Below are 22693 nucleotides of genomic sequence, written 5' to 3'. Positions count from 1 at the left end.
GCAAGAAAATGTTTTTAAGAGCTTCTTATACAAGCTTATGTTAATCACCCCATTATTTAAGTGTCTTTGACTGAAATACAGTTAATTTGAAAACTGCACATTTTGCAAGAGGTTTAAAAGTATACTTGTTACTGGTATACCAAAGGCAGCAAAATGTTCAAATCCATCCACCTACACTACACCCTAATCATTTGCTTGTTAATCTATTCAGACAGTCACATGACAGCAACTCAAACAACCTGCTGAAGTTCAAACTGTACATCAGAATAGGGAACAAAGGTGATTCTGAATGTAGCATTGTTGATTGTGCCAGGTGGGCTGGTCTATTTCAGAAACTGCTGATCTACTTGGACTTTTCCCACACAATCATCTCTATGGTTTACCGAGTGTGGTCTGAAAAAGAACTGCAGCTCACTGGATATTTTGTGCTAGAGGTCAGAGAAGACTGTCCAGACAGCTTCCAGCTGATAGGAAAGCAACAATAACTCAACCACGTGTTACAACCAAGGCATGCAGAAGAGCATCTCTGAATGTTGGAACCTCCTAGCAGATGGGCTACAGCAGCAGGTGACCACACTGGGTGCTACTCCTTTCAGCTAACAATAGAAAATTGAGGCTACAATTGGTACAGTCTTACCAAAATTTGCCATCTAATGATTGTGGCAGCAATCTAATAGAGCACCTTTGGGATGTGGTGGAACAGAAAATTTGCATCATGGATCTACATGATGCTGTCATGTCAACATGGACCAAAATATCTGGGGACTACTCTGAAGGTAAAAGGGGTCCAACCTAATAAATTGGCGAGTGTATATAACCTTGGAATCTGACAACTCTGGAACATCAAAAAAAAGCTCCTGTATCAACAAATATTTCCATATCCAGGGAACAAACTGATGCTGAACTCATGCACCCCTCTCCCCATACCCATTAAACCCATTAAAGAGAAGTCTGATTAAACCAGTCTACATTTGGACCAACCTCATAATCCACTAAGAAGTACATTTTCATTGTTTACATACCTTTCCTTTAAATGCAACCTTTACTTTCCAGAGCTTCTAAAGTACACAGTAAATACACCACATAGCAGCAGCAGTCCAATCAATGAGAACAAACAATCTCACAAGTCAACTTAACTGTTTACATTTATTGATCTGAAGTCGTTGCCTTCTTTTCAAACAGAAACATGAATATGAGGTGAGTAAAGTTAAATGCTGATTCACTGAAAAAAAAGTAAGTCTTCCTCCAGAGTGTCAAGTTGCTTAAATTGGAGCTGTGCTGTTAGTAGCTGTTGCTCAGCAGTGCACATGGCCATGTCCCTAATTTACATCCGGCTTCGTCTTGCTCTCACGCTTGCTGTCCAGCAGAATGCGCCTGAATGTGAGGTTAATGCGAGGCAGGAGGATCTTCTTGCGCATAGGGAGGCTGTGGTACCAGAAGGTGTTGGTCGGCGGGTTCATGAGGAGCAGGCTTCCGTGAGCGAGCTCCAGCTTCACAGGTTCAATCTGTCGGCGGCTCTGCTTTCCTCGTGAGTCTCTGTGTTTGAAGACGAAGTCCCGTGTTGCTCCCAGAGAGACCGACGCGATGGGACAGCGGGGGTCCAGCTCCTTCTCGTCGTCACGGTGCTCGCCCATGTGATCCTGCCCATCTTTGTACCTGATGGAGAAAAGTGTGTTGATCAGTAAAACCTCCACATCTCCAAACTGACCTTTACAGCTTGCATCAGTCTTTTCTCACCTGTTGATCAAGACAAAGTTAAATGTCTGTCCCGTCGTTTTGGTGACAGTGTCTCGAATGTATTCCAAAGTTGGAGTCCATGGGCAGGCTAAACGCCTCACCCCAGAATAAGTGTAAGTTAGGCCTGCATCTCCATACGTGGCCTGCTTTCTCGGTATGTTGTACACCTTTCCATACACCTGGACCTTTGACTCTTCACCTGGAACAAGCGCAATAGTTAAAATGCACTGCAACTTCTGCTCATAACTTTAAAGAAAACAAGGTTGATGTACCTGTTGCATACACCACCTCCTCCTCCAGCTGTGTAAAAAGGCGGTCTGCCTCCTCTTTAGAGAAAAGCAGTGCATAATCACAGTCTAGTCCCTCTGCTTCTATTTTTTGCCAGGGAACGGGATTGGAGAACTCTGCAAAGGCTGCATCCTCATCATCTTCAGAGTCTTCCTCCTTCATTTTCTCGTCTCTTTCCTGTTTAATCTTTTTTCTCAGACTTCCTGCTGGAGTTTCACTGGTGCAGCGACGTTTGTTCCGATCCTGAATCACAAACTTTTCCATTGGTGGATTTTTAATACCTGAGTGATGGAAAGAGAAAACATTAACATTCACTGTTGGGACAGACATGGTCAGCATCAATGCTCAGCAAAGCTATGGGGTTTAAACAATGCTCAGTTAGTAGTAAGTGTGCCTGTGAGTGTACCAAGAAAATATCCTCCACAGCATTACACCACCTGCCGCCTGGACCTTTGATACAAAGCAGGACTGATCATTGCTTTCATGTTCTTTACTCCATATTCTGACCCTGCCATCTGATGTTGCAGCAGAAATCCAGACTTATCAGACCAGGCAGCGTTTTTCTAATGTTCTAATGATCTTTATCCAATTTTGGTGCACATTTTATCCTCGCTTGCTGTAGCCCGTTTGCGTCAAGCTTCAGCTGTTGTGAGCAAGTGGTTATTTGACTTCCTGTAGCCTTCCTATGAGCTGGAAGTAGTCTGGTCATTGTCTTCTGACATCAACAAGGCATTTTCGTCCACTGAGCTTCTGCTCACTGGATATTTTTCTTTTCTTCAGACCATGCTCTGTAAACACTAACGATGGGTGTGTGGTCAAATCCCAGCAGATCAGCAGTTTCTGAAATACTCAGAACAACTTGTCTGTCACCAAAAACCATGCCACGTTCACCTTTCCCCCCACTACGGTGCTCAGTTTGGACTTCAAAAGGTCTTCCTCGCTATGTCTGCATTTCTAAATGCACTAAAATTCTATTATGTGACGCGACTGACCGACTTGCATTATGGGCAGTTGACCCGGTTTATCTAACAAAGTGGCCGGTGAGTGCATGTTTAGTTTACCGGAAAGAAGAACAGCAGAAAATCTGCTCAGTTATTTTGCATGAAACATGACTCAAAACTGATTTAAATAGGAGGCTTTCTGGTCATCATTTCGTGGACGTTTTGTTTCGTTCTACAAACACCTTAAACAACAACAACAAAAAAAATCCCTAAAAACTTCAGACAGACACTGTTTTTATTCATGTAAATAGACGCTTATCCTTATGCTAAGTGCTGCACAAGGATTTTAACAACATAAAACACCAAACAGTAGTGTGTCTTGAACACCCCTCAGCTCATTAACATATCTCTGTTCCGTCACTGTTTAGGCGCCAAATGTGTTATTCCCACTTGGGGAGATTTGGGTTTCGGAGCTGCAGACTGCTGTTTTATTCTCATTCCGGGTATTTTTTTGAACTCTCTTAGTTTACAGCAGGTTACCACCGCAGTGTTTTAGACAAAATGATTGGACAGAAGACTATTAACTCATTTTTTTCGCCAGTTTCGAAGAAGAGGAGTTCTACGGAGTTAATTGAATCCGAGGAGGATGCAAACGAGCCAGTGAGTGTCATTTCTTTTTTAAAACAGTTTAAATTTTAAGAGTTAAATATGTACCTTATAAGTTTTATATTAGCTTGTCCACATGTATTTAAAAAACTTACAGTGGAGTCATGAGTGTTTCAGACACTGGGAGATTTGTAGTTTCCCGCGACGCGTTCGCGTACTCCAAGCTGCGTTCAAAGCCACCACTGTGTTGTTGGTGTTCAGCGTGACACTCGCAGCGCGACTATGTTTCCACCGCTTTGTCGACACTTTCTGAAGCCGCTTACACCCCCGGCTGTCCGCTTCTCACCAGTTCTATGTGTTTCTCAATACATTAAAATTATCCAGAAAAAGCAGAAGGGCTGTGGGGTGGAGACGGAGCAGAGCAGCCCACGCCCGGCCCCTCTGTCCCCGGAGCAGCTGGACAAGATCGCCCGCAACAAGAAAGCGGCGCTGGAGAGACTCGCTTCCGCTCAAACACCGCCAGGGTTCGGGGAGAGCTGGAGGAAGGCGCTGTCGGCTGAGTTTGGAAAGCCGTACTTCAAACAAGTGAGAAGGAGACGGGATACTGCACACTGTGTCTCTGTTGTTTTGAACAGTTATAGTGACTTCACATCTCTCCCACAGCTGACGAGTTTTGTTTGTGAAGAGAGGAAACGCCACACAGTTTACCCACCTGCTGAACATGTATTTACCTGGACACAGATGTGTGACATCCGAGATGTAAGTGTGTAAACTGACAATCGATGCCATGTAAAGATTTTGTGTCAGTGACACTGGTTGATAGACGTAGACATAGACTTTGTTTTATCCAACAGTGGGGAAAATCGCTTGTTACAGCAGCATCCAGATTTTTTTTGCTGTTATTATATTTGTATATGTACATAAAGCGCAGTGGGAGTGATAATGATACACATGTATTTATTCTGTGTGTATACTGTACAGTGTGACTGTTGTCGGGATGAAGGAACAGTCTGCTGCTCGAGAAGCTGCTCAGGGCCTTCACAGTCTTATGTATGGGCTCAGAGGTGTTGTCCATAATGGACATTAGTTTGGCTAACGTCCTCGTCTCACCCACTTCCTCTATGGGGTCTAGGGGACTATGCAGGACCGAGCCAACCCTCTCTGTGCTGCCATCTCCCAGATGTATTATCTGAGGTGTCCTTTAGTCTGTCACAGTCGCCTAACCCAAACGTGCGTCCACAATTCCAGGTAAAAGTGGTGATCCTTGGCCAGGATCCATATCACGGTCCTAACCAAGCTCATGGATTGTGCTTCAGTGTGAAGAGACCGGTGCCTCCTCCCCCCAGGTTTGAAGCCCTTTCACTACCTCTGATGGGGAAAAAACATGTATAAATGGCTTTCTTCATGCCATTTCTTCTTTCTTCTTCTGTGAATGAATAACTTTCATACCTGCTTGTTCCCTGTGCTGTAAATTTGTGAGTTAATTGAAATCAGATAGTGCTGTTGAGTCAGAACCTTTTCATTTCCAGCTTGGAGAACATGTTCAAAGAGCTGAGCTCTGACATCAAAGGCTTCCAGCACCCGGGACATGGAGATCTGACTGGATGGGCCCAACAAGGTACTTTAAAAAAATAAAACCCCATTTTGTTAAATGTTTACTCATAGTTCCACAATAAGAGAGCTGCAACAAACCTGCTCTCCTCCTTGTTTTTTTTGTTGGTTTTTTTGACCTTGCTCATCAGGAGTGCTGTTGCTCAACGCTGTGCTGACTGTCCGAGCGCACCAGGCCAACTCCCACAAAGACCGAGGCTGGGAGGCGTTCACTGACGCCGTGGTGCAGTGGCTCAGCAAAAACCTGGAGGGCCTCGTCTTCATGCTGTGGGGATCATATGCTCAGAAGAAAGGAGCTGCTATAGACAGGGTCAGTTGTTTTAATCCAGGCTCATTCAGCTTAAGCTTTATAATGTGCTTTCATACTAAGTTTTCTCTCTGTGTGTTTATAGAAACGTCACCACGTCTTGCAGGCTGTTCATCCGTCTCCCCTGTCTGCTCATCGGGGGTTTTTTGGGTGCAGACACTTCTCAAAGGCCAACGAGCTGCTACAAAAATCTGGAAAGTCTCCCATTGACTGGAAAGCACTTTAAATTCTAGTTTTCTAGCATGTGTTCAACTACAGACCAAAACCCACCCATAAGCTTTCCTGCAACCTGTTTTTGCATCTTCTTAGTATTGGCAGCTTGTTCTGTATATTTTTTTTTGAAAGCCTTTGGCTTAAGCTTACTGTTGAACTGCATATCTTTGTATGCATATAACAGTTTCCATGTTGTAAATATGTTTTGTACACTATTGCCCTTTTTTAGGTTAAACAATAAAGTTCTTTTTTTGTTTTTACTTTTTTACATAAATGTTGGGTTAATTAAAATGATTCCATAAGGCAGATATAGTATTTTAATGGCTGGCTTGCTGACTACCTCTGACGTCTGTAACACTGAGTTCTGTTAGGGTCTGCTGTTGAATAAGGGTAGTTTTTTTTTTTCTCACAGTAATTCAAAATAGTTCATAGTTTTGTAAACTATTAAATTGAAAAATAATCTGAGGGACCAACTAAAACTATTTTCTTCTAAATAGGGTGTAAGTAGAAATATAAAGTAGCATACATCAACTATAAATCAACATTGTGCTTTCATACTTAGATGGCTACACTTTTGGGTCTAACCTAGGCTAAAAAACAAACTGCTTTTAAACTTTAACATGAAGTAGTCAGAGTCACTGTAATGTTCTTGTTACAGGTTGTCTAATATAACCAAATATTATATGATATAAATGTTTATAATATCTGTTGTCCATTTATAGGTCTGCTCTGATCTATAAATCTGCAATGCACATGTGAAGGTTGTAGACTGGAAAACAGAGATATGCTGTGGAAACTGAATATTTTTTAAGAAGAAAGATTTTTTAAATTTCTTGATGCATGCTCAATCACCTTCTTGCTGTGAGGGACCATGCTAACTAGTGCTGACCAAAAGAGGTCACATTGCAGATTAAATTAATAATTTTCTTTCTAATAATAATAATAATAATAATAATAGGAAGAAGAAAGCATATAGTTTCCCTTGCTGTGTGTTTATTCACCACTCTGCATTTAATGATCAGTTATTAGTAATCTCGGGGCCCAACCAGTCAAGGCTAATGCCCGTCCCTCTATGAGCCTGGTTATGCTGAAGGTTTCTTCCTGTTAAAAGGGAGTTTTTTTTCTTTCTTTTATTTTATGTTGTTCATGTTTATGCAACATTTATGCAGCATACACCTAAAAAAATACTGACTTTAACTAATTTAATTACATGTACATTTCCCATGTAGCATACACGCAATTTAAAATATTAAATCTGGTCGAATGAAATGTACTTGATTGATATATATTCATTTTATACCAAGGGTGATTATTATTTAATAAACAAACATTTTATTTTACGTATTTCAGTTGCATTTTACTCAAAACTACTGCTTAATGGTGAAATGAAGGTGATTTTTTTTTCTTTCTTTTTAATGCTCGTTCCGAACTGTTTCGGACGTCGACGTCAATGCGTGGCGCCACCAGTGACGCAATGACGTCGACAGGAAGAGAGGCGGTAGTGGTAATATTCACACAGGTAGAAAAGTGAGAATGCCCGTGCAGAGCCGACCCGTGCGGGACTCCTCCGTATATTTCAGGTTACTCCAGCAGTACCTGGTTCTCCTGAAGAAATACCCCATCCTGACTAAATCTGTAACCAGGTCAGTACACGTCGCGTTTCTGCACTTTGACAGTGTTGAAAGTTAGAAGCTCCCATTTACTGACAGCCAAACCACTGTACTGTAGTTAGGTTTCTTGGGACGTTTATTACACTGTAACTAAGACAAGTGTTTTTATCAGTGTTTTGTTTCCTGCTCGACTTCAGATCCTTTAAGACTTTGCACTGAACGCACACTCATTTTGTCACAGCACTCTGCTTTTAGCCAATCAGCATCTGTCCTGAAAACCTCCCCCACCAAGTCTTTTGCAAGTGGACTGTTGATACTTATTGACAGTTGTGTGTGTGTGTGTGTGTGTGTGTGTGTGTGTGTGTGTGTGTCCTTTGTATTTTCAGTGGCATCCTCTCTGCTTTAGGAAACCTTCTGTCTCAGTTTGTGGAGGCGAGAAAAAAAGCCCAGAAGGGAGCTCCTGTCAGTAATATCGATGCAGCTGGAGCTGCACGCTATGCCATTTATGGGTGAGATCCAGTAAAGAAAGCAGACTGAGCACTGACTTGTTTTAAGGCTGCAGGTCTGTGATTGTGATGTTGTTCCAGTTAGACTCTGATAAAACTTATTGAACACTGTCCAATATTATTGGTGTCTGTGATAACACAGTTCTGACACAAAGAACACATTGTTCTCAGTTATAATGCAGTATAGTACAGTTGACCTTTGACCTAGCATGTGCTGTCTGTGTATTTAGATGTTCTTATGCTATTCATATTTGCCCTTGTTGTGTGTTTCAGGTTGCTTATTACAGGACCCGTGAGCCACTTATTTTACCAGCTGATGGAAGTATGGATTCCCACCACAGATCAGTTTTGTGTAGTCAAACGTCTGCTGCTGGACCGGCTTATTTTTGCCCCGGGCTTTCTGCTCCTTTTCTACTTTGTAATGAACATCCTGGAGGTGGGTCATCTCAGACACCATTGCTTCCAAATTAGCTCAGTATAGAGGGACACCTGCTCTCTAATGCAAAAAAAGTCATGTCAAAACTGCAGCAGCAGAGGCCTTACCTCATTTAATTATTTATTAATTGATCAAAACAGCTCACACAACTTAGGAGTCCAGTTTTGCTTATTCATGGAATGGTGTTTAAGCCTAGTTGTTGTGGTTCAATGAACAACAATTTATTATGCCAAAAAAAATCAAAGTATATGTGACATTTGAGATTTCTATAACTTATACACACTATTGCCAGTATCTTAACAAGCTTTAATGCCATACATATGTCCTAACATTGGACTGGAACTATGATGTACACTCACTGGCCAATTTATTAGGGACACCTTGCTACTATTGGTATAAGTGCCGGAGACATTCCTCAGAGATTTTTGTCTTTAGTGACATGATGGCATCGCACAGATTCTGCAGATTTGTTGGTTGCACGTCTCCAATTCCACTGCATCCCATAGGTGCTCTATTCGATTGAGATCTGGTGATTGTGGAGGCCATTTAAGTACAGTGAACTCATTTTCATGCTCATCTGACACCAAGAACCTGGCAAAGTACCCGATTCAACCTGGACATTTACCATAGTATTAATTATCATGTCCACGATATAAAGATTTTATATATAAGCATGTAATATGACTGTAACCACTTTAAACTGTCCTTAGGCTAAAGGATGGACTGATTTTGAAAAGAAGATGAGAAGAAGTTATTGGACCGCTTTGAAGATGAACTGGAAAGTTTGGACCCCTTTCCAGTTCATAAACGTCAACTTTGTCCCTGTTCAGGTACACATTTCACTTCATTTCATCAGACAATGAGTTATTTTCTGTCGCCACATGTAATTAATTTCTTCGCGCCTTCTGTTTCTGTGTACATTTCTGGTTTCAGTTCCGAGTGCTGTTTGCCAACATGATCGCCTTATTTTGGTATGCCTACCTTGCATCTGTGAGGAAATGATGCTACCAAGACGTCTCTAGAGAAGACACATCTTCAGGAAACAGTTTTGGCATATTTGTAAATGCCTAAAAACTGAGATCATACAACAGACTGTTACGTTTACTGCCGTAAATCTGTGCCTAATGTGGTCAGTAATTTTCACATACACGAGCGCTTGTGATTAAATTTAAAGTGGACTGAAACCATTATAACATTTTAAATACTCGACTTGAAATTTATATCTTAACAGTGTAAGATCTAATAAAAACTATTACTTTATATGACTGAGAGTCTCTCATAAACATTGAGAATGCCAGCCCCACCTTCCTGAGCTGACACAGGCAGAGGAAATGTGAAGAGACGTAGACTCCTGTTGTAAACTTTATTCTTTGTAATCAGTGCAGTTAACATGTATTTGTCATGACAGAATCACCAACGTGTTGATTTGTATGAATTACTTATCTTGTGCCAAAAGAAAACACAGATTTGCAAACTGGTTAATGAACCCATATTGTACGGTCTATGGGAATGTTTTTTGTTTTTCCAAAATAAAAGCACTAATAGATATGATAAATGAGATAAGCCAAGCTTATAAATATTAAATAACATACATGGGTTTTTGGAACCATTTTAAAGAGTCCTCAGCCTCCTCTCAGGCGCAAAATCATGTAGATGGTGCTGTGATTTCTGACGTTGTAGTCCTCCAGTTTGCCACCCTGCATCTCCCGGCCTTGGTGAATGAGCCTCTGCTGGCTCGCTGGCACCCCCTCTCTTTTCTCGACTCTGTTCTTGAAGTTGCTCACGGTCTCGCCGGGTTGGATGTCGTAGGTGCTGGAGTGTCCCTTTACATTTCTGAGGAACACCTGGGTGGGAGCAGGTGGAGGAGGCTCAGTGACCAACAGGGACACCCGGGAGCCGTGCTGTAAGCCGTAGTAGCTGATGGGTTTGGAGTCGTCGTTGGGATGACCGTTGAGAAAATCCAGTTTCTGTGTCTGAGGGTCGACTTCCAGTTTCTCCTGGATTTTTATTTTCAGAGAGCCAACTGTGTCCTCTGGGTTCACGGTCAGAGTGTGGGACTCACCCAGCATAGTGATAGTGATATCCATGTTGGCTGTAGTCTGAAAGAATTCAAAATAGTCCATTAGAAAACACACACACTGGGGAAAAATGACTTTTCAGTTATTTATCAGCTTTCCTACCTTGTGATGACTTTTTCACTTCAAGTCTTTAAACTTGGAAAGGTAAATGATGCTCGAGCAGCAGCAGCTAAGTTGCCTCAGCTGATCCACACCCTCACATTCACTTAAGGTTCGTTTTCCCTCTCTGCCATAATAACTTTCAGTTCCTATTGTCTAAGGGCGCTGTTTTTGCATACCACCTCACAGCAACGAACGCAGATCACATTTCTTCTCCATTCTGATGCTTGGTTTCAACTTCAGCAGGCGTTACTGGCCATACTTACATGTTTAAATACACCTATATGCAGCTTGTGATCAGAAGTTCAGATATTTGTGTTAATGAGCAACTGAACAGGTGTACCTAATAAAGTGGACAGCCAGTCTGTGTCTTTCTCTCTCTCTCTCTCTCTCTCTCTGTTGTCTGTCAACCATTAAAAACTCCAAATGCCCTGGAATACTCAACCTGTAATGATTTTTCCAAAATGGAGAGTGGGGAAATTTTGCATTTTGAGGCAAGCATGAAAGAATATTTTCTTCAGTGGTTTAAGTTCTGCTTGCAGACCCTCTTCCATTAGACCCCGACTCACTGATCAGTGTGCATGTCGTTTAAAATCCAACTTTCAAGGTTGTGAAATTAGATGTGAAGGTATATCTTTAGGAAACAGCTTTGGCATGTTTGTAAATGGGGAAAACCGAGACAATGCAGCACATTGTTATGTTTGCTGTACTGTAGCTCTGTGCTTAATCTGCAACGAGCTTAGACTAAAGCAACTACAAAATACTGCTATAACATTTTAAATACTTGACTGGAATTATATAAATTTTAAAATTTATCTAATAAAAGGCATTAATTCATATGACCGAGAGTCTCATAAGCTTTAAGAATGACAGCCCCCTCCCTCCCCCCCTAAGCTGACATGGACACAGGAAATGTGAAGAGACAAAGTTCTATTAGAAACTTTATTCTCTGTAATCAGTGCAGGTAACATTTATTTGTCAGTCCGAATCCCTAAAATGTTGATTTGTATGCCACAAGAAAACACATATTTGCGAACAGATAACAGAACACATAGTGGGAATTTCTTTTCTTCCAAATAAAAGTAACAATGATTAAAAAAAAAAAAAATACATACAAGATTAGTCAGACTTTAAGATTCTATAATATACATTTTTTTTCCTGGTGTATGAATCATGTTAAAGTGTCCTTAGCCTCTCAGACGTAAAGTCAAGTCGATGGTGCTGTGGTGTCTGACATAGTAGTCCTCCAGTTTGCCACCCTGCATCTCCCGGCCTTGGTGAATGAGCCTCTGCTGGCTCGCTGGCACCCCCTCTCTTTTCTCGACTCTGTTCTTGAAGTTGCTCACAGTCTCGTTGAGCCTGATGTTGTAGGTGCTCAGCTGTCCCTTTTCATTTCTGAGGAACACCTGGGTCAGAGCAGGCGGAGGAGGCTCGGTGACCAGCAGGGACACCTGGGAGCCGTGCTGTAAGCCGTAGTAGCTGATGGGTTTGGAGTCGTCGTTGAGAGGGGTCCTCTGGCCGTTTATGAAAACCAGCCTCTGCCTCTGGGGGTCGACTCCCAGCATGCTCTGGATTTTTATTTTCAGAGAGCCAACTGTGTCCTGTGGGTTCACCCTCACAGTGTGGGACGCACCCACCATATTGACAGTTATATCCATGTTGGTGGTACCCTGAAAGAATTCAAAAAATAGTTCTTTAGAATACAAACACTCAGGAAAAAAATAAAGACCTTTCAGTTCGCAGCCAACATTTACTTGTGAGGCCTACATGGTTTGGATCTCTAACACAGACTGGTTAATGAACACAGACCATGCATCCCAGACGTAAAGTCAGGTCGATGGTGCTGTGGTTTCTGATGTTGTAGTCCTCCAGTTTGCCACCCTGCATCACCCGGCCTTGGTGAATGAGCCTCTGCTGGCTCGCTGGCACCCCCTCTCTTTTCTCGACTCTGTTCTTGAAGATGCTCACAGTCTCGTCGAGCCTGATGTCGTAGGTGCTCAGCTGTCCCTTTTCATTTCTGAGGAACACCTGGGTCGGAGCAGGCGGAGGCTCGGTGACCAGCAGGGACACCTGGGAGCCGTGCTGTAAGCCGTAATAGCTAATGGGTTTGGAGTCATCGTTGAGAGGGGTCTTCTGGCCGTTTATGAAAACCAGCCTCTGCCTCTGGGGGTCGACTCCCAGCATGCTCTGGATTTTTATTTTCAGAGAGCCAACTGTGTCCTGTGGGTTCACCCCCACGGTGTGGGACGCACCCACCATAGTGATAGTTATATCAATGTTGGCGGTAGTCTGAAAGAATGCAAAAATAGTTCCTTATAATACAAACGCTCAGGAAAAAAAAACAAACAAACAAAAAACCAAAAAACCACACAACAAAAACTTTTCAGTTCCCAGCCAACATTTACATGACATCGATCTGCTCTCTCTTCGACATTCCCAATTCCCTTAAAGAATGCATCATTAGTTTTAGGAATATGCTTTTTTGTATTTTTTCCAAACTTTATTGTTTAACCATATGGTTTGGAAATGGGCTGAAAAATGGGCCCCATATAGGATTGTCCGCGGGTTCTGCAATGGCCCAATGTTAAATGCCCATATAGTTCTTATGTTGGGAAAATCTGGGCACCAAATGGGCCCCAACTGGGCAAAGTACACAAAAACCTACATGGGCCCCATGCTTTACATATTAATTCGTGTTTATGGTAGTGAACACAAGCTAGACTGTAAAACATGTCATTGTAGTTCTTTAATATGAATTGGGCAAAATTGGTATAAACTTTCAGAGCAGAACTAAAATAAGAAATCTTTGTAAGTCATCAAAATCAGAATCAAATGTTCGATTAGACAAAAAAAGTAACTTTCTGCAAGGTTTCTCATTACATCTGGCATAAAAGTAACAACATCTCAGAAAAGAAACATCATAGCAACAAAAAAATATGGTAGTGGTGTGATGTAATGCCCTGCTTTGCTGCCTCGGGACCAGGAAGACTTGCTGTGTTAAATGAAACCATGAATTATGGTTTATACCAAAAAAAAGAAAGAAAAAAAAAACATGAAGGAGAATATCCTTCACAAAACATGTCAAAGAATGTTTTCTGACTACTGTATAAAGAACAGTGGCAAGCAGAATGGGGGAAAGTAAACTTACTACATCAGACATGAGACTGCAGTCCTCCAGTCTTCCATTAAGAGCCTCAACATCGTCTTGGGTTTTGAGCGGTAAAACAACCCTTTCAGGTACCTCCGCAACTGAACCATTTTTCTGCTTCAGCAAGGCATTTAACATCTTGCTATGAACCAGTTGAGTCTTCTTCACTTCCTCTAAAACGGCAAGGACTTTTGAGAACATGGCTTCACAAGTAGGGCTAGCTGCACTCCAGGCAGCGGGGCTGGCAGCAACGGCTCTAGTGGCACTGCGAGCAGCGGATCTAGGGCTGGCGACTACACTATTGTTTTTTCCAGAGGGTCGCTTAAGGAGTTGTTCTGGAGGGGTGGGTGGAAGTTCTTCATCTGAATCAGAAGGCTCACTTGATTCAGTGTGGCTGCTCAGTTGACTCTGCATCAGTTTTACACTTGGCCTAAAGAGGTGAAACCACACAACATTTACTAAAACATTGTTTCACAAGGAAATAAACGTTATCTTGTTTTATGCTAGGACCACTTACTTTCTTTTTCTCATGCCGTTGTCATTGTCCATCAGTTCTGATGAATACTCTGATTGATGCAACTTTGCCTTGGCATTTGCATAAGTTGCTATAACATAAATTGTACAGAATACCACATGTAAGACACAAAGTAAAAAGGAAATAAATCTGCAAAAGCAATTACAATTACAAATGGTTTCTAGTAATACAAGTTCATACATGTAAAAAAGCCTCCATGTTGAAAAAAAAAAAGTGCATGTATAACTCACTGACACTTTTAAAGAAATGAAAATACAGAAGTAGTCGACAAAAAAAAAAGTCAAAGTTACCTGGATTTCCCATGACACGGACATTGCAGAGTGTCCAGTTGCTGGCTGGTGGTGTTCCTTCTTTTACAGCCTTTGTCACATTCACCAATGAGGCAGGAGGCCACCAGCATAATTTTCTCTCTGTGCCATGGAACCACTCTGATGGAACGATGTCCACCTTCTTGCACCCATCAGAGTCCACTTCATCCACAAACTCGACCACACTGAATGAAGACATCCTGTAAAGGCCATTAAGTTACATGCTGTGTAGGTGAGGCAAAGCAACAAATGCATTACGAAAAGATAGCAAAAAAATTGATTTTGTAAATTTAGTTACAGGGGCACTAGCAAGCTGACCTGACAGTTTTGACAACAAACGTACACCGAGAGATGTTGAATTAATAGGGTAGTTAAGAAAAGCTGTTCCAGTCTCAAAAAGTTCATACAAAACATGTATTTCTCCGGTGAACAACAATGTTCCGGACAACTGCAACTCTGCCTTCAAGATCAAAACAATTTGTTCCACTGGAGGTGGAGATGATTTTATTTCCATGTCTGTACATCTTGTACTGAGAAGAATGATGGATATAAAATTCAGTCACCATAGGTCCAGATGTATGTGGCTATGTGAGTTCACCCTCTGGCATTTTGCAAGACCTGAGGATTTGAGGATACAATTGCTTTTCCCAAACTTGTCTGACAATTTGCTGTACAAGATCCTGTGGTCTTCACATCTTTTTTTAAACTGTCTCAAATAATTTTCAAATGGAAAACATGAAACTAAATCCAGAGAGCCACACTTTTTTTTAGCATCATCTGCTAGGTCCAAAAGACTGTGTGTATTGTTAACTAAGACTTTAGTCCCATAAATCTTAGCAAAGTTGGCAACAAAGCATCTTAATAAAATTTTTGGCATAATCACAGTACTCTTTACACAGAGGAGACAAAAGTATCCTCATAGCAGATGACAAAACCAGGAAGTTCTTGTACCGTGGATTGCCCAGTTTCTTGAAAAGCACAACTGGTCCTGTATATAATAAAAATGGTCTTAATTCTCTAGCTTTCCATTGTCTGTATTCCATTAGGGACCGTGGCTTTCTGGAAAATGTGTGTTGCAGACTTTGCCTACACTGTTTTAAGTGATCAGAAATGGCAAACAGTAGAAGTAGGAACCCGACACTGCAATGGTCCCTTAAACCACAGGGCAATTAATTTACATACAATACCCAAGCAAATTAAATGCATATAGTCTGAGGGGAAGGCTGAAACCATGCCAATGCCTAGTTTTGAAGAGATGATTTGGAGTTGTGGTGATCTTCATCTGACATTTCTTCAAACTGAGTATCTGATCTTAGACTTGAATCCATATCTGGAAAAATAACTTTCCCATCAACATGAACACCATGCTGTGCATAGCGCTCACAAGAACTTTAGCCGCCATGACCTTTGCTGCATTTTAAAAAAAGCTCTAGCTGGGGTGTCACAGATAAAAGCATCTGAAAGGGGTACATTGTAGTGTTTTCCATTTAAAGCAATACCACTTTTTGTGACCTTTTTTTACATGTTCTATAAAATCATGCATGTAGATGTTTACCGACTCAGGTTTGCAGGGACCTGCATATATACCTATCATTAAAACATTTACTTGTGGTAGTTCAACTATCTTACCTAAAATAGGCCAGAGATGCATATTAGAGCTCTTAAAGAGTGGCAAACCATCAACATACACATGAATAGTTAATGTATTACTTTTCAGTTAATGTTGATTTATTATTTTCAGTTCTGAGAATACTGCACTTTCAAGACAAAAATGGTTGTAACTTCCCCCGCCAATCTTTTTCACTTCGCAGTCTTTTAATGTACTGAGCAAAGTTCTGGGATCCTTTGGCAAATCTAGACTTAGCTCCAAAAGTATGGTTAAGAGCTCTGACAACACAGAATGAGACACATTTCGGTTTGCTGCCCACTTAGCAGGTTTCCTCTTAGCATCAGAGTTTGACTCCACATCAGGAAAGCCACAGTTTGGTTCTTCATCCGCTCCACTATCCATCCACACTATAAAATCTATAGATCAGCAAGTGATAAATTATCATTGTTGCTGGTATTTTCTGAAAGAGTTGTATGCGATAGGAATTACTGCTTATAGTCTTCCTGTATATCTGCATGTTGCTTCCCAATTATTCTCTGCAATTGTGGAGATTCAAATTCATGTGATACTTATACCAACAGTTATCAAGTATCTTGATCAACCTTTGCTGATGTGATTGAAGGAAAACTTCTATTTCAATGTGTTTTCTTGTCATTATCCTGTTCTGCCTTCAATTTTGAGGAGTTGCCCCCACATTTCTAGCTGTGACAGTGCACCTACAAACAAAAAAAAATCTGCCATGATTTATATTTGTTGCATGGGCAAAAACAGTCTATTTTTGTGTGCAGTATACAAAACTGTACTGTAGGGTATGCACTAATTGCAGGCTGAAAAGTTGTTGCTTAAAAATAAAATCAGTAATGCATAATAATTAATAACATCAGCAGAAAGACTTGTTATAAAGTAGATGTACAATTTCTATAGAATATAGGACAGACAACCTGGGTTAAGGATACAAATAAATAAATAGAAAGTCCAGACACTTTGATTATGAGACAAGTTAGCAATACTCATATGTAAAGTAGTAGTGGCATGCTTACATTATACCAGGGCCCATGAGAAAATAGCAACAATATCCAAACCGGCATCCACCATAAAAGTGTCCCATATTTTATGAAACATATTTATGGGCAGAACTTTGTGCCATCAGAAAGTTCTGCCCATACCATATTGTCCCTACTATGTAACTTGCATGTTAGGAAGTCTAATGACACATATTCCAGTACTGTCTCCGCTGCTACTGAGTCTTAGATGGGGCCATGTCCGTGATCCAGTTCAAAAGGAGAGCCGGTAGAGCTGCTTTCCAAACTTCCCTCTGATTTTGTCATTCGCCGCTCCGAGTAGCATGCACAATGGATTACATTCAGTGTCAGTAGAGAAGATCTTATCCAGTTCACACTTTATAACAAACCAAAATTGTTGTATTTTCCTGCAGGACCATAGACAGTGCATGAGGTTGCCCACCTCTATTTTACATTTAGGGCACAGCGGAGAAAGGTCTGAATTGTATCTATGGTGTTGAGAAGGTGATATATGAACTCGGTGTAGAATTTTAATTTGGATTGCCTTTACTTTATTACAGAGGCTCAAAGATTTAGCATTCTCCCAGACTTCGTCCCAGGCCTCATCTCGATATGTAATTCCTTTTCCCAAGTCCTCTTCAAATAAGCTGTGTCCGTGACCCCATATTCTGTTAACAGGCCATAACAGATTTTTATAGAAGTTCTAAGATTTGGCTTAAATATCTGCTTTTCACAGTTAGAGATGGTTTGATTATTAAGTATCATGGTAGCCCTTTGGATATGGTCCCTCACTTGTAAATACTGAAAAAAGTCACACCTCTGGATATTGTATTTATCAATTAGCTGGTCAAAAGACATGAGGTTAGACCCGTTCGCAGTCCCAAAAGCCAGGGTCAGTGGTCCCGGGCAGAAAGGGAGGGTAATCGGATAAGGGAATGAAAAGAGATGTTAACTGAGACCTACCTTCCAGTTTTTGAAGCATTCGCTAAGCTCTAACAATAGATAATGTGAGTGGGTTGCTACAAGACATCCTTAAGGTCTTAATTTTTCCACAAAAAGCAAATCTTTCAAAGGGAAGTTGGACATAGAGCCCTCTATATCCAACTAGACAGAAGCAGGTTGTTGCATCCAATAAGCAGCTATATGCATATGGGTGCTCAGCTGATACTTCCTTATATCTGGGAAATCAAGGCCCCCCTTTGAGGATGGAAGACATAAGATGGATATTTTAAGATGAGACTTCCTCCCTGGCCAAAATAAAAAGACGCTAAATCAGCCATTTAGAGTTTGGATAGTTTTGTGTGGAAAGAGAGTCGGAACCATCTGTATTGGGTAAAGTAGCTTCGGTAGGATGTTCATTTTCAGAAGACCAATACGACCAAGCCAGGATAGAGGTAAGGACTTCCGTCTCTCCAAATCTTATTTGACCTGCTCAAATAGGGGGGTAAAATTACTTTTATACATCTGGTCAAAGGCAGGCGTGACCTTTATTCCCAGATACGTAAAGCCCTGTGGGGGACTAAGTAAAGGGAAATGGAGAAGGGGGCCGTAGTTTTTGTTTCAGACTGCCCAATGGCATTGCTTCTGATTTGTTGAAATTATTTTTTTTAGCCTGAGATAGGACCTACATTGGATGCCCACCCAGGTTTGTCCATTTGGGTTTAATTTGGTTAACCCAAGTGGGCCCCATATATACTGAACAATCTTGAGCCCACGTAAAATATTTGCCTATATTAACTTAACATAACCCATATCGGACCCAAATACACGTTTTCAGTGTCTGACTTGCCTTTGCCCATTTGTGACCTATTTGACCAGGTGGGCCCAACCTGTGTCATCAGTACTAAAAACATATATTGATTATCTAACTTTGCCCCACCTATGGCACACAATAACAGCTTATCGTTAAATGACCATGTTTACCCATGTCTAACCCAGGTAAAACAAAAAACAAACATAAAACAAAAAAAAAACAAAAAACAACCCCCCCCCCCAAAAAACTAAAACCCCCCCAAAAACCGCAAATGGGTCCTACATGCGTTTCCCATTTTGAACCAATTTAAGCATTTCTCATCTTTGACCCAGCTAGGACCTACTATATGTGCCCACCTGGGATTGCTCATATGGGTTTAATGTGAGAAACCCAACTGGGCCCCATCTAGCCCGAGCAAAACCCAGGTGGTCCCCATATATCACAGAGCATTCTCGTTCCCAACAGGTAACATACCAACGATTTGTCATGGCCCGAGGCGTGTCATAGTAACGCGAAAGGTACCCTTCAGTGTCCTTACCAGACGCTCCGGTTTCCTAATTGAATCGAATAGAAAGCGGCTTTCTATGCACTTCGCTTTCTATACGCTTGGCGGCTTTCTATTGCAGCACTAACCCCAATCTCAAACCTGACCTTAACCAAGCCTAACCTTAACCATAACCTTAGCCCTATGGCATAGTGGATTCCAGGACTAACCATAACCTTCTTAGGTTGATTTTCATGTCACACGGAAAACACATTCATAGCGTCGGTATGTTACGTTCTCATCCCAACACATATGCTATGACAAATCCTCGGTATGTTACTCGTTGGGAATTAAAATGCTCTGCAACAGGCTAGGTCAGGGGTCGGCAACCTGCGGCTCTTTAGTCCTTGCGGCTCCACGTGGTTTGGGCAAATAAATTAGAAGTATTTAGCTGAAGTGTATTTTATTTATGTTAGTTCTTTTTAACTCGTAGTTCTAAAATGTAAGTGATTGTGATTGTGATATTGAAATATAAAAATAAAATTATATTCTATTATTTTTTCATCGCTCAAAATAAGAGTCACACTCGCGGAAGCCGGTATACCCGCCGAAACGCCGTGCATTTATCGAGACTTTCAACCCCAGGTAGGCCAATTATGGATCTTCGGATCCACATTATGTCAGCAGCTGTTCTCCACCGTGAACTATGTTAAAGACAAACACCGTTCACGCCTGACAGATGACAGCTTACTCTGTGCGCAGAGGTTCAGGAGCAGAAGTCCCATTGTAAACAAATCACGACAGACCCGACGATGTTTCCATGAACATGCTTTTGAGCATCTCTTTATTGAGCACTTTTCACACACGGTTGCTGTACGCATACAGCCGGCTGTAGCTTTTCAGCTCGCAGCCCGACATACACCACCAACAACACAACAGCACAGATAGCGCAGACGTTAAGGCAGCGAGGCGTGATTGCGGGTGTCGCTCAGGTGCGTCCGCCTCCCCTGCAGCGGCGCTGCAAACCACGCCCCGCCGCACGTATTAACCAGGTAAAATACATATTTAGGCAGAATTTTGCAAATATCCATTTTTCAGCAGCATAGTGCTTTTTTCCAATTATTTTTTAAGAGTCAGGTCAAGGCTCCAACAGCCCAAAGGCGATATAAGGGTGGCGGCTGACAACAGTTTTTGTTTGCTACATGGATCATTTTTAGTTCAGGTTGGTGTCTTTCCTTTTGTTATATTTCTTTAAGAGTTCAAAATGTGTTGATTACATAAATATATTTTAATTTTCTCTGTTGCACTTCATGGATTTCATAAGCAGCACACCTTAGTTGTTCACACAAAGCATAAAGATAAAAAACAATATATACAGTGTTATCTTCATTTTAGATGTCAAAAAGTATTTGCGGCTCCTGTTTTCTTTTGCGTGGAAACCGGGTCCAAATGGCTCTTTGGGTGTAAAAGGTTGCAGAGCCCTGGGCTAGGTTATTTATCACAGGCTTGCTCAGTTTCCTACCTTGCGATGGCTTTTCGAGGAAACTTTTAAACTTCTCCGGAAACTTCAAGTCCTTAATCGTGCTCAGGTAAACAATGATGCTCACACAACAGCTGAGCGGAAAGTCTCAGCTCAGCACTTTATATACGCTCCCGCTCAGCTGATCAGCGCCTGCCCACTCACTTAAGATTCGTTTTCCATCTTTCCATCTCTGCTGTAATACGTTTCGGTTTCTATTCTCCTGCTGCAGTGCTATGGTGCTTGAGGTGTTTTTATCAGAGACTATCCTTCTTTAAAAACAAAACAAAACACGTTTTTAGGACCAACCTACAAATTAAGTCACCTGCAGCGGTCATGTCAAAGGGCGTGTTCAGTTAAGAACACAACGGTAAACCCACGTGAAGAGGGGCGTCTGGTCTTCTAGGTACAAGGAAATAAAATACAAAACCAAACGCACGCACGCACACACACACTGTAAGCCTATGGGAATAAAAAAAATTTGAGTCTATTTTTGAATATATAGGGACAGTTGTAACTGACCCCAGGCCAGCAGGCAGCTTGTACCAAAGTAATTACCACAGTAATGAAAGCAGCCTCAGATCTGGGAACAGTTAAAAAATCTGCAGCTGATGACCTGAGAGGTCTGACTGGGTTATAGACACTGTGAAAGTCAGAGATGTACTAGGGGTCAAAACCACTGAAGGATTTTAAAGGTGATTCTGCGCTGAACAGGGAACCAAAGAAGTGACTTCAGTAATGGCAACAATATTTCATTATTAGTTATTAATTTTTGTTTTAAAGGTAATACTGCTGGTTATACGTGCGGGCACACACATCACACTGTAGACTCTGTGGAGAACAAATTGTGTTGGATACCATGCATACGTTTAAAATGCGTTGGCATGACACGCAAAGAGCCCTTTAAAGTGAAATGCTGTTTATTTGCCATCTGACGATATCCCGTGGAGTTGCGTCCTGCCACCTGTAGGGGCGCTGTTTTGGAAACCCCCATATGCGTCATATTTGAGCTTAGACGCAAATGATCGTTGGGAGGTTGATCAAAACAACCCCTTGATACCTGACCGAACAGGTTCATCCACTAATTGGGGGATGAACAGCTGGGAAACAGCTGCTGACAGGATTACCAGTCAAAAATCGGTCTAATTTTAGTTGACTGTACTTTTTTAGACGTGATTTACAGGGAAACAAAACAGAAAGGGTAGAACAGAGATGGGTGCACTGTGATAAGGGATTGTCATGGTGACCAAATAAGGGGCTAAAAGTGTGCAAAGAAAAAAAATCCTTATCATTACATCACCACCACTGTTGGAGCTTAGACAGTTCAGGCCAATATTTTACTCAATTACATCAGGCCATATTTAAGTATTTGTTATGATCTTTGAGTTTCTAGTTATAATCTTCATTATTTTATGTTATAATGTAATATGCTGTGCTCCATAAATTAATCCTGCTTTGTTAATCTTTTGTGTTGTTGTAAAGTGTTGATAGATGTCGTAAAGGGGGTGTGTATTTTTTGCCCGCATGGGGGGGGGAGAAAGGTTAGGCTAGCAAGCAGGACGTGGAGCAACAGTTTTCTGACCGTCACCGTTTAATGTTGTTTTCGTTGTAACATAAAGGGAATGTAAACGGAGCTCCCACCAGAGGCATTTAGTTTGTATTTTTTCGGTTTGTATTTTTTCGGTTTGTATGGAGAATAAATGTTTTACTCCTTTTTCCTTCGCCTCGTTTTTGCTACCGAAAGGCATACAAGCGATTTAACAAGAGCACGAGTCAGAAACTTTACGTCCTGCAGAAGCGGCAAAGAAGGAGCGAAGGTTGCCGCTACAACCACTCTCAACCCTTCATACAAGACCGGTTGGAGACATGCTGTCATATTTATG

General features: G+C 41.5%; 5 protein-coding genes across 8 annotated transcripts; 2 read left to right on the top strand and 3 right to left on the bottom strand.

Moving 5' to 3' along the window:
- Positions 1 to 257: 257 nt before the first annotated feature.
- Positions 258 to 4809, bottom strand: alkbh2 (alkB homolog 2, alpha-ketoglutarate dependent dioxygenase). 3 transcript variants are annotated; one of them, XM_025896979.1, is made up of 4 exons: positions 4552 to 4809; positions 2010 to 2306; positions 1738 to 1936; positions 258 to 1656 (listed from the first exon to the last, which is right to left on the bottom strand). In XM_025896979.1, exons 2-4 carry the CDS (start codon positions 2287 to 2289, stop codon positions 1320 to 1322), a joined length of 816 nt encoding a protein of 271 aa, XP_025752764.1. In that variant the 5' UTR covers positions 2290 to 2306; positions 4552 to 4809; the 3' UTR covers positions 258 to 1319. The 3 variants fall into 3 exon arrangements, with proteins under 3 accessions (XP_025752764.1, XP_003451774.1, XP_005473385.1); XM_003451726.4 differs by lacking the exon at positions 4552 to 4809 and adding an exon at positions 3728 to 3864; XM_005473328.4 differs by lacking the exon at positions 4552 to 4809 and adding an exon at positions 2432 to 3207.
- unga (uracil DNA glycosylase a) lies at positions 3375 to 5963 on the top strand. 2 transcript variants are annotated; one of them, XM_003451648.5, is made up of 7 exons: positions 3375 to 3626; positions 3957 to 4157; positions 4236 to 4331; positions 4821 to 4918; positions 5102 to 5190; positions 5315 to 5493; positions 5576 to 5963. In XM_003451648.5, the coding sequence occupies exons 1-7, from the start codon at positions 3528 to 3530 to the stop codon at positions 5714 to 5716; spliced, it is 903 nt and encodes a 300-aa protein (XP_003451696.1). In that variant the 5' UTR covers positions 3375 to 3527; the 3' UTR covers positions 5717 to 5963. The 2 variants fall into 2 exon arrangements, with proteins under 2 accessions (XP_003451696.1, XP_025752763.1); XM_025896978.1 differs by lacking the exon at positions 3375 to 3626 and having other exon boundaries at positions 3798 to 4157.
- Positions 5964 to 7184: 1221 nt separating this feature from the next.
- Positions 7185 to 9593, top strand: pxmp2 (peroxisomal membrane protein 2). Its single transcript, XM_003451649.5, has 5 exons — positions 7185 to 7346; positions 7700 to 7822; positions 8093 to 8255; positions 8966 to 9085; positions 9189 to 9593. The coding sequence occupies exons 1-5, from the start codon at positions 7237 to 7239 to the stop codon at positions 9255 to 9257; spliced, it is 585 nt and encodes a 194-aa protein (XP_003451697.1). The 5' UTR covers positions 7185 to 7236; the 3' UTR covers positions 9258 to 9593.
- Positions 9412 to 11202, bottom strand: LOC106098716 (polyubiquitin). The gene is made up of 2 exons (XM_025896980.1): positions 10436 to 11202; positions 9412 to 10354 (listed from the first exon to the last, which is right to left on the bottom strand). The coding sequence occupies exon 2, from the start codon at positions 10340 to 10342 to the stop codon at positions 9878 to 9880; it is 465 nt and encodes a 154-aa protein (XP_025752765.1). The 5' UTR covers positions 10343 to 10354; positions 10436 to 11202; the 3' UTR covers positions 9412 to 9877.
- A 147-nt stretch (positions 11203 to 11349) lies between these two features.
- Positions 11350 to 20960, bottom strand: LOC106098710 (polyubiquitin-B-like). The gene is made up of 6 exons (XM_019365935.2): positions 20814 to 20960; positions 14406 to 14623; positions 14098 to 14185; positions 13581 to 14010; positions 12242 to 12721; positions 11350 to 12102 (listed from the first exon to the last, which is right to left on the bottom strand). Exons 2-6 carry the CDS (start codon positions 14620 to 14622, stop codon positions 11620 to 11622), a joined length of 1698 nt encoding a protein of 565 aa, XP_019221480.1. The 5' UTR covers position 14623; positions 20814 to 20960; the 3' UTR covers positions 11350 to 11619.
- Positions 20961 to 22693: the final 1733 nt, after the last annotated feature.

Source organism: Oreochromis niloticus, linkage group LG12 (assembly GCF_001858045.2).
Source record: "Oreochromis niloticus isolate F11D_XX linkage group LG12, O_niloticus_UMD_NMBU, whole genome shotgun sequence".
In the NCBI taxonomy this organism is placed as follows: Eukaryota; Metazoa; Chordata; class Actinopteri; order Cichliformes; family Cichlidae; genus Oreochromis; species Oreochromis niloticus.
Note: the sequence above shows the minus strand (reverse complement) of the source record. Positions and strands in the feature narration are given on the sequence as shown.

Excerpts from the sequence above, each read along its gene's own strand:
- LOC106098710 (XM_019365935.2), bottom strand. The coding sequence starts at position 14,622 with ATGTCTTCATTCAGTGTGGTCGAGTTTGTGGATGAAGTGGACTCTGAT. Across the intron at positions 14,186-14,405 it reads CCGTGTCATGGGAAATCCAG|CAACTTATGCAAATGCCAAG; the intron begins GTAACTTTGACT and ends TTTATGTTATAG. Across the intron at positions 12,722-13,580 it reads GCAGTCTCATGTCTGATGTA|ACTACCGCCAACATTGATAT; the intron begins GTAAGTTTACTT and ends GCATTCTTTCAG.
- alkbh2 (XM_025896979.1), bottom strand. The coding sequence starts at position 2,289 with ATGGAAAAGTTTGTGATTCAGGATCGGAACAAACGTCGCTGCACCAGT. Across the intron at positions 1,937-2,009 it reads GGAGGTGGTGTATGCAACAG|GTGAAGAGTCAAAGGTCCAG; the intron begins GTACATCAACCT and ends CGCTTGTTCCAG. Across the intron at positions 1,657-1,737 it reads AACTTTGTCTTGATCAACAG|GTACAAAGATGGGCAGGATC; the intron begins GTGAGAAAAGAC and ends TTTCTCCATCAG.
- unga (XM_025896978.1), top strand. The coding sequence starts at position 3,855 with ATGTTTCCACCGCTTTGTCGACACTTTCTGAAGCCGCTTACACCCCCG. Across the intron at positions 4,158-4,235 it reads GAAAGCCGTACTTCAAACAA|CTGACGAGTTTTGTTTGTGA; the intron begins GTGAGAAGGAGA and ends TCTCTCCCACAG. Across the intron at positions 5,494-5,575 it reads AAGGAGCTGCTATAGACAGG|AAACGTCACCACGTCTTGCA; the intron begins GTCAGTTGTTTT and ends GTGTGTTTATAG.
- LOC106098716 (XM_025896980.1), bottom strand. The coding sequence starts at position 10,342 with ATGGATATCACTATCACTATGCTGGGTGAGTCCCACACTCTGACCGTG.
- pxmp2 (XM_003451649.5), top strand. The coding sequence starts at position 7,237 with ATGCCCGTGCAGAGCCGACCCGTGCGGGACTCCTCCGTATATTTCAGG. Across the intron at positions 7,347-7,699 it reads CTGACTAAATCTGTAACCAG|TGGCATCCTCTCTGCTTTAG; the intron begins GTCAGTACACGT and ends TTGTATTTTCAG. Across the intron at positions 9,086-9,188 it reads TCAACTTTGTCCCTGTTCAG|TTCCGAGTGCTGTTTGCCAA; the intron begins GTACACATTTCA and ends TTCTGGTTTCAG.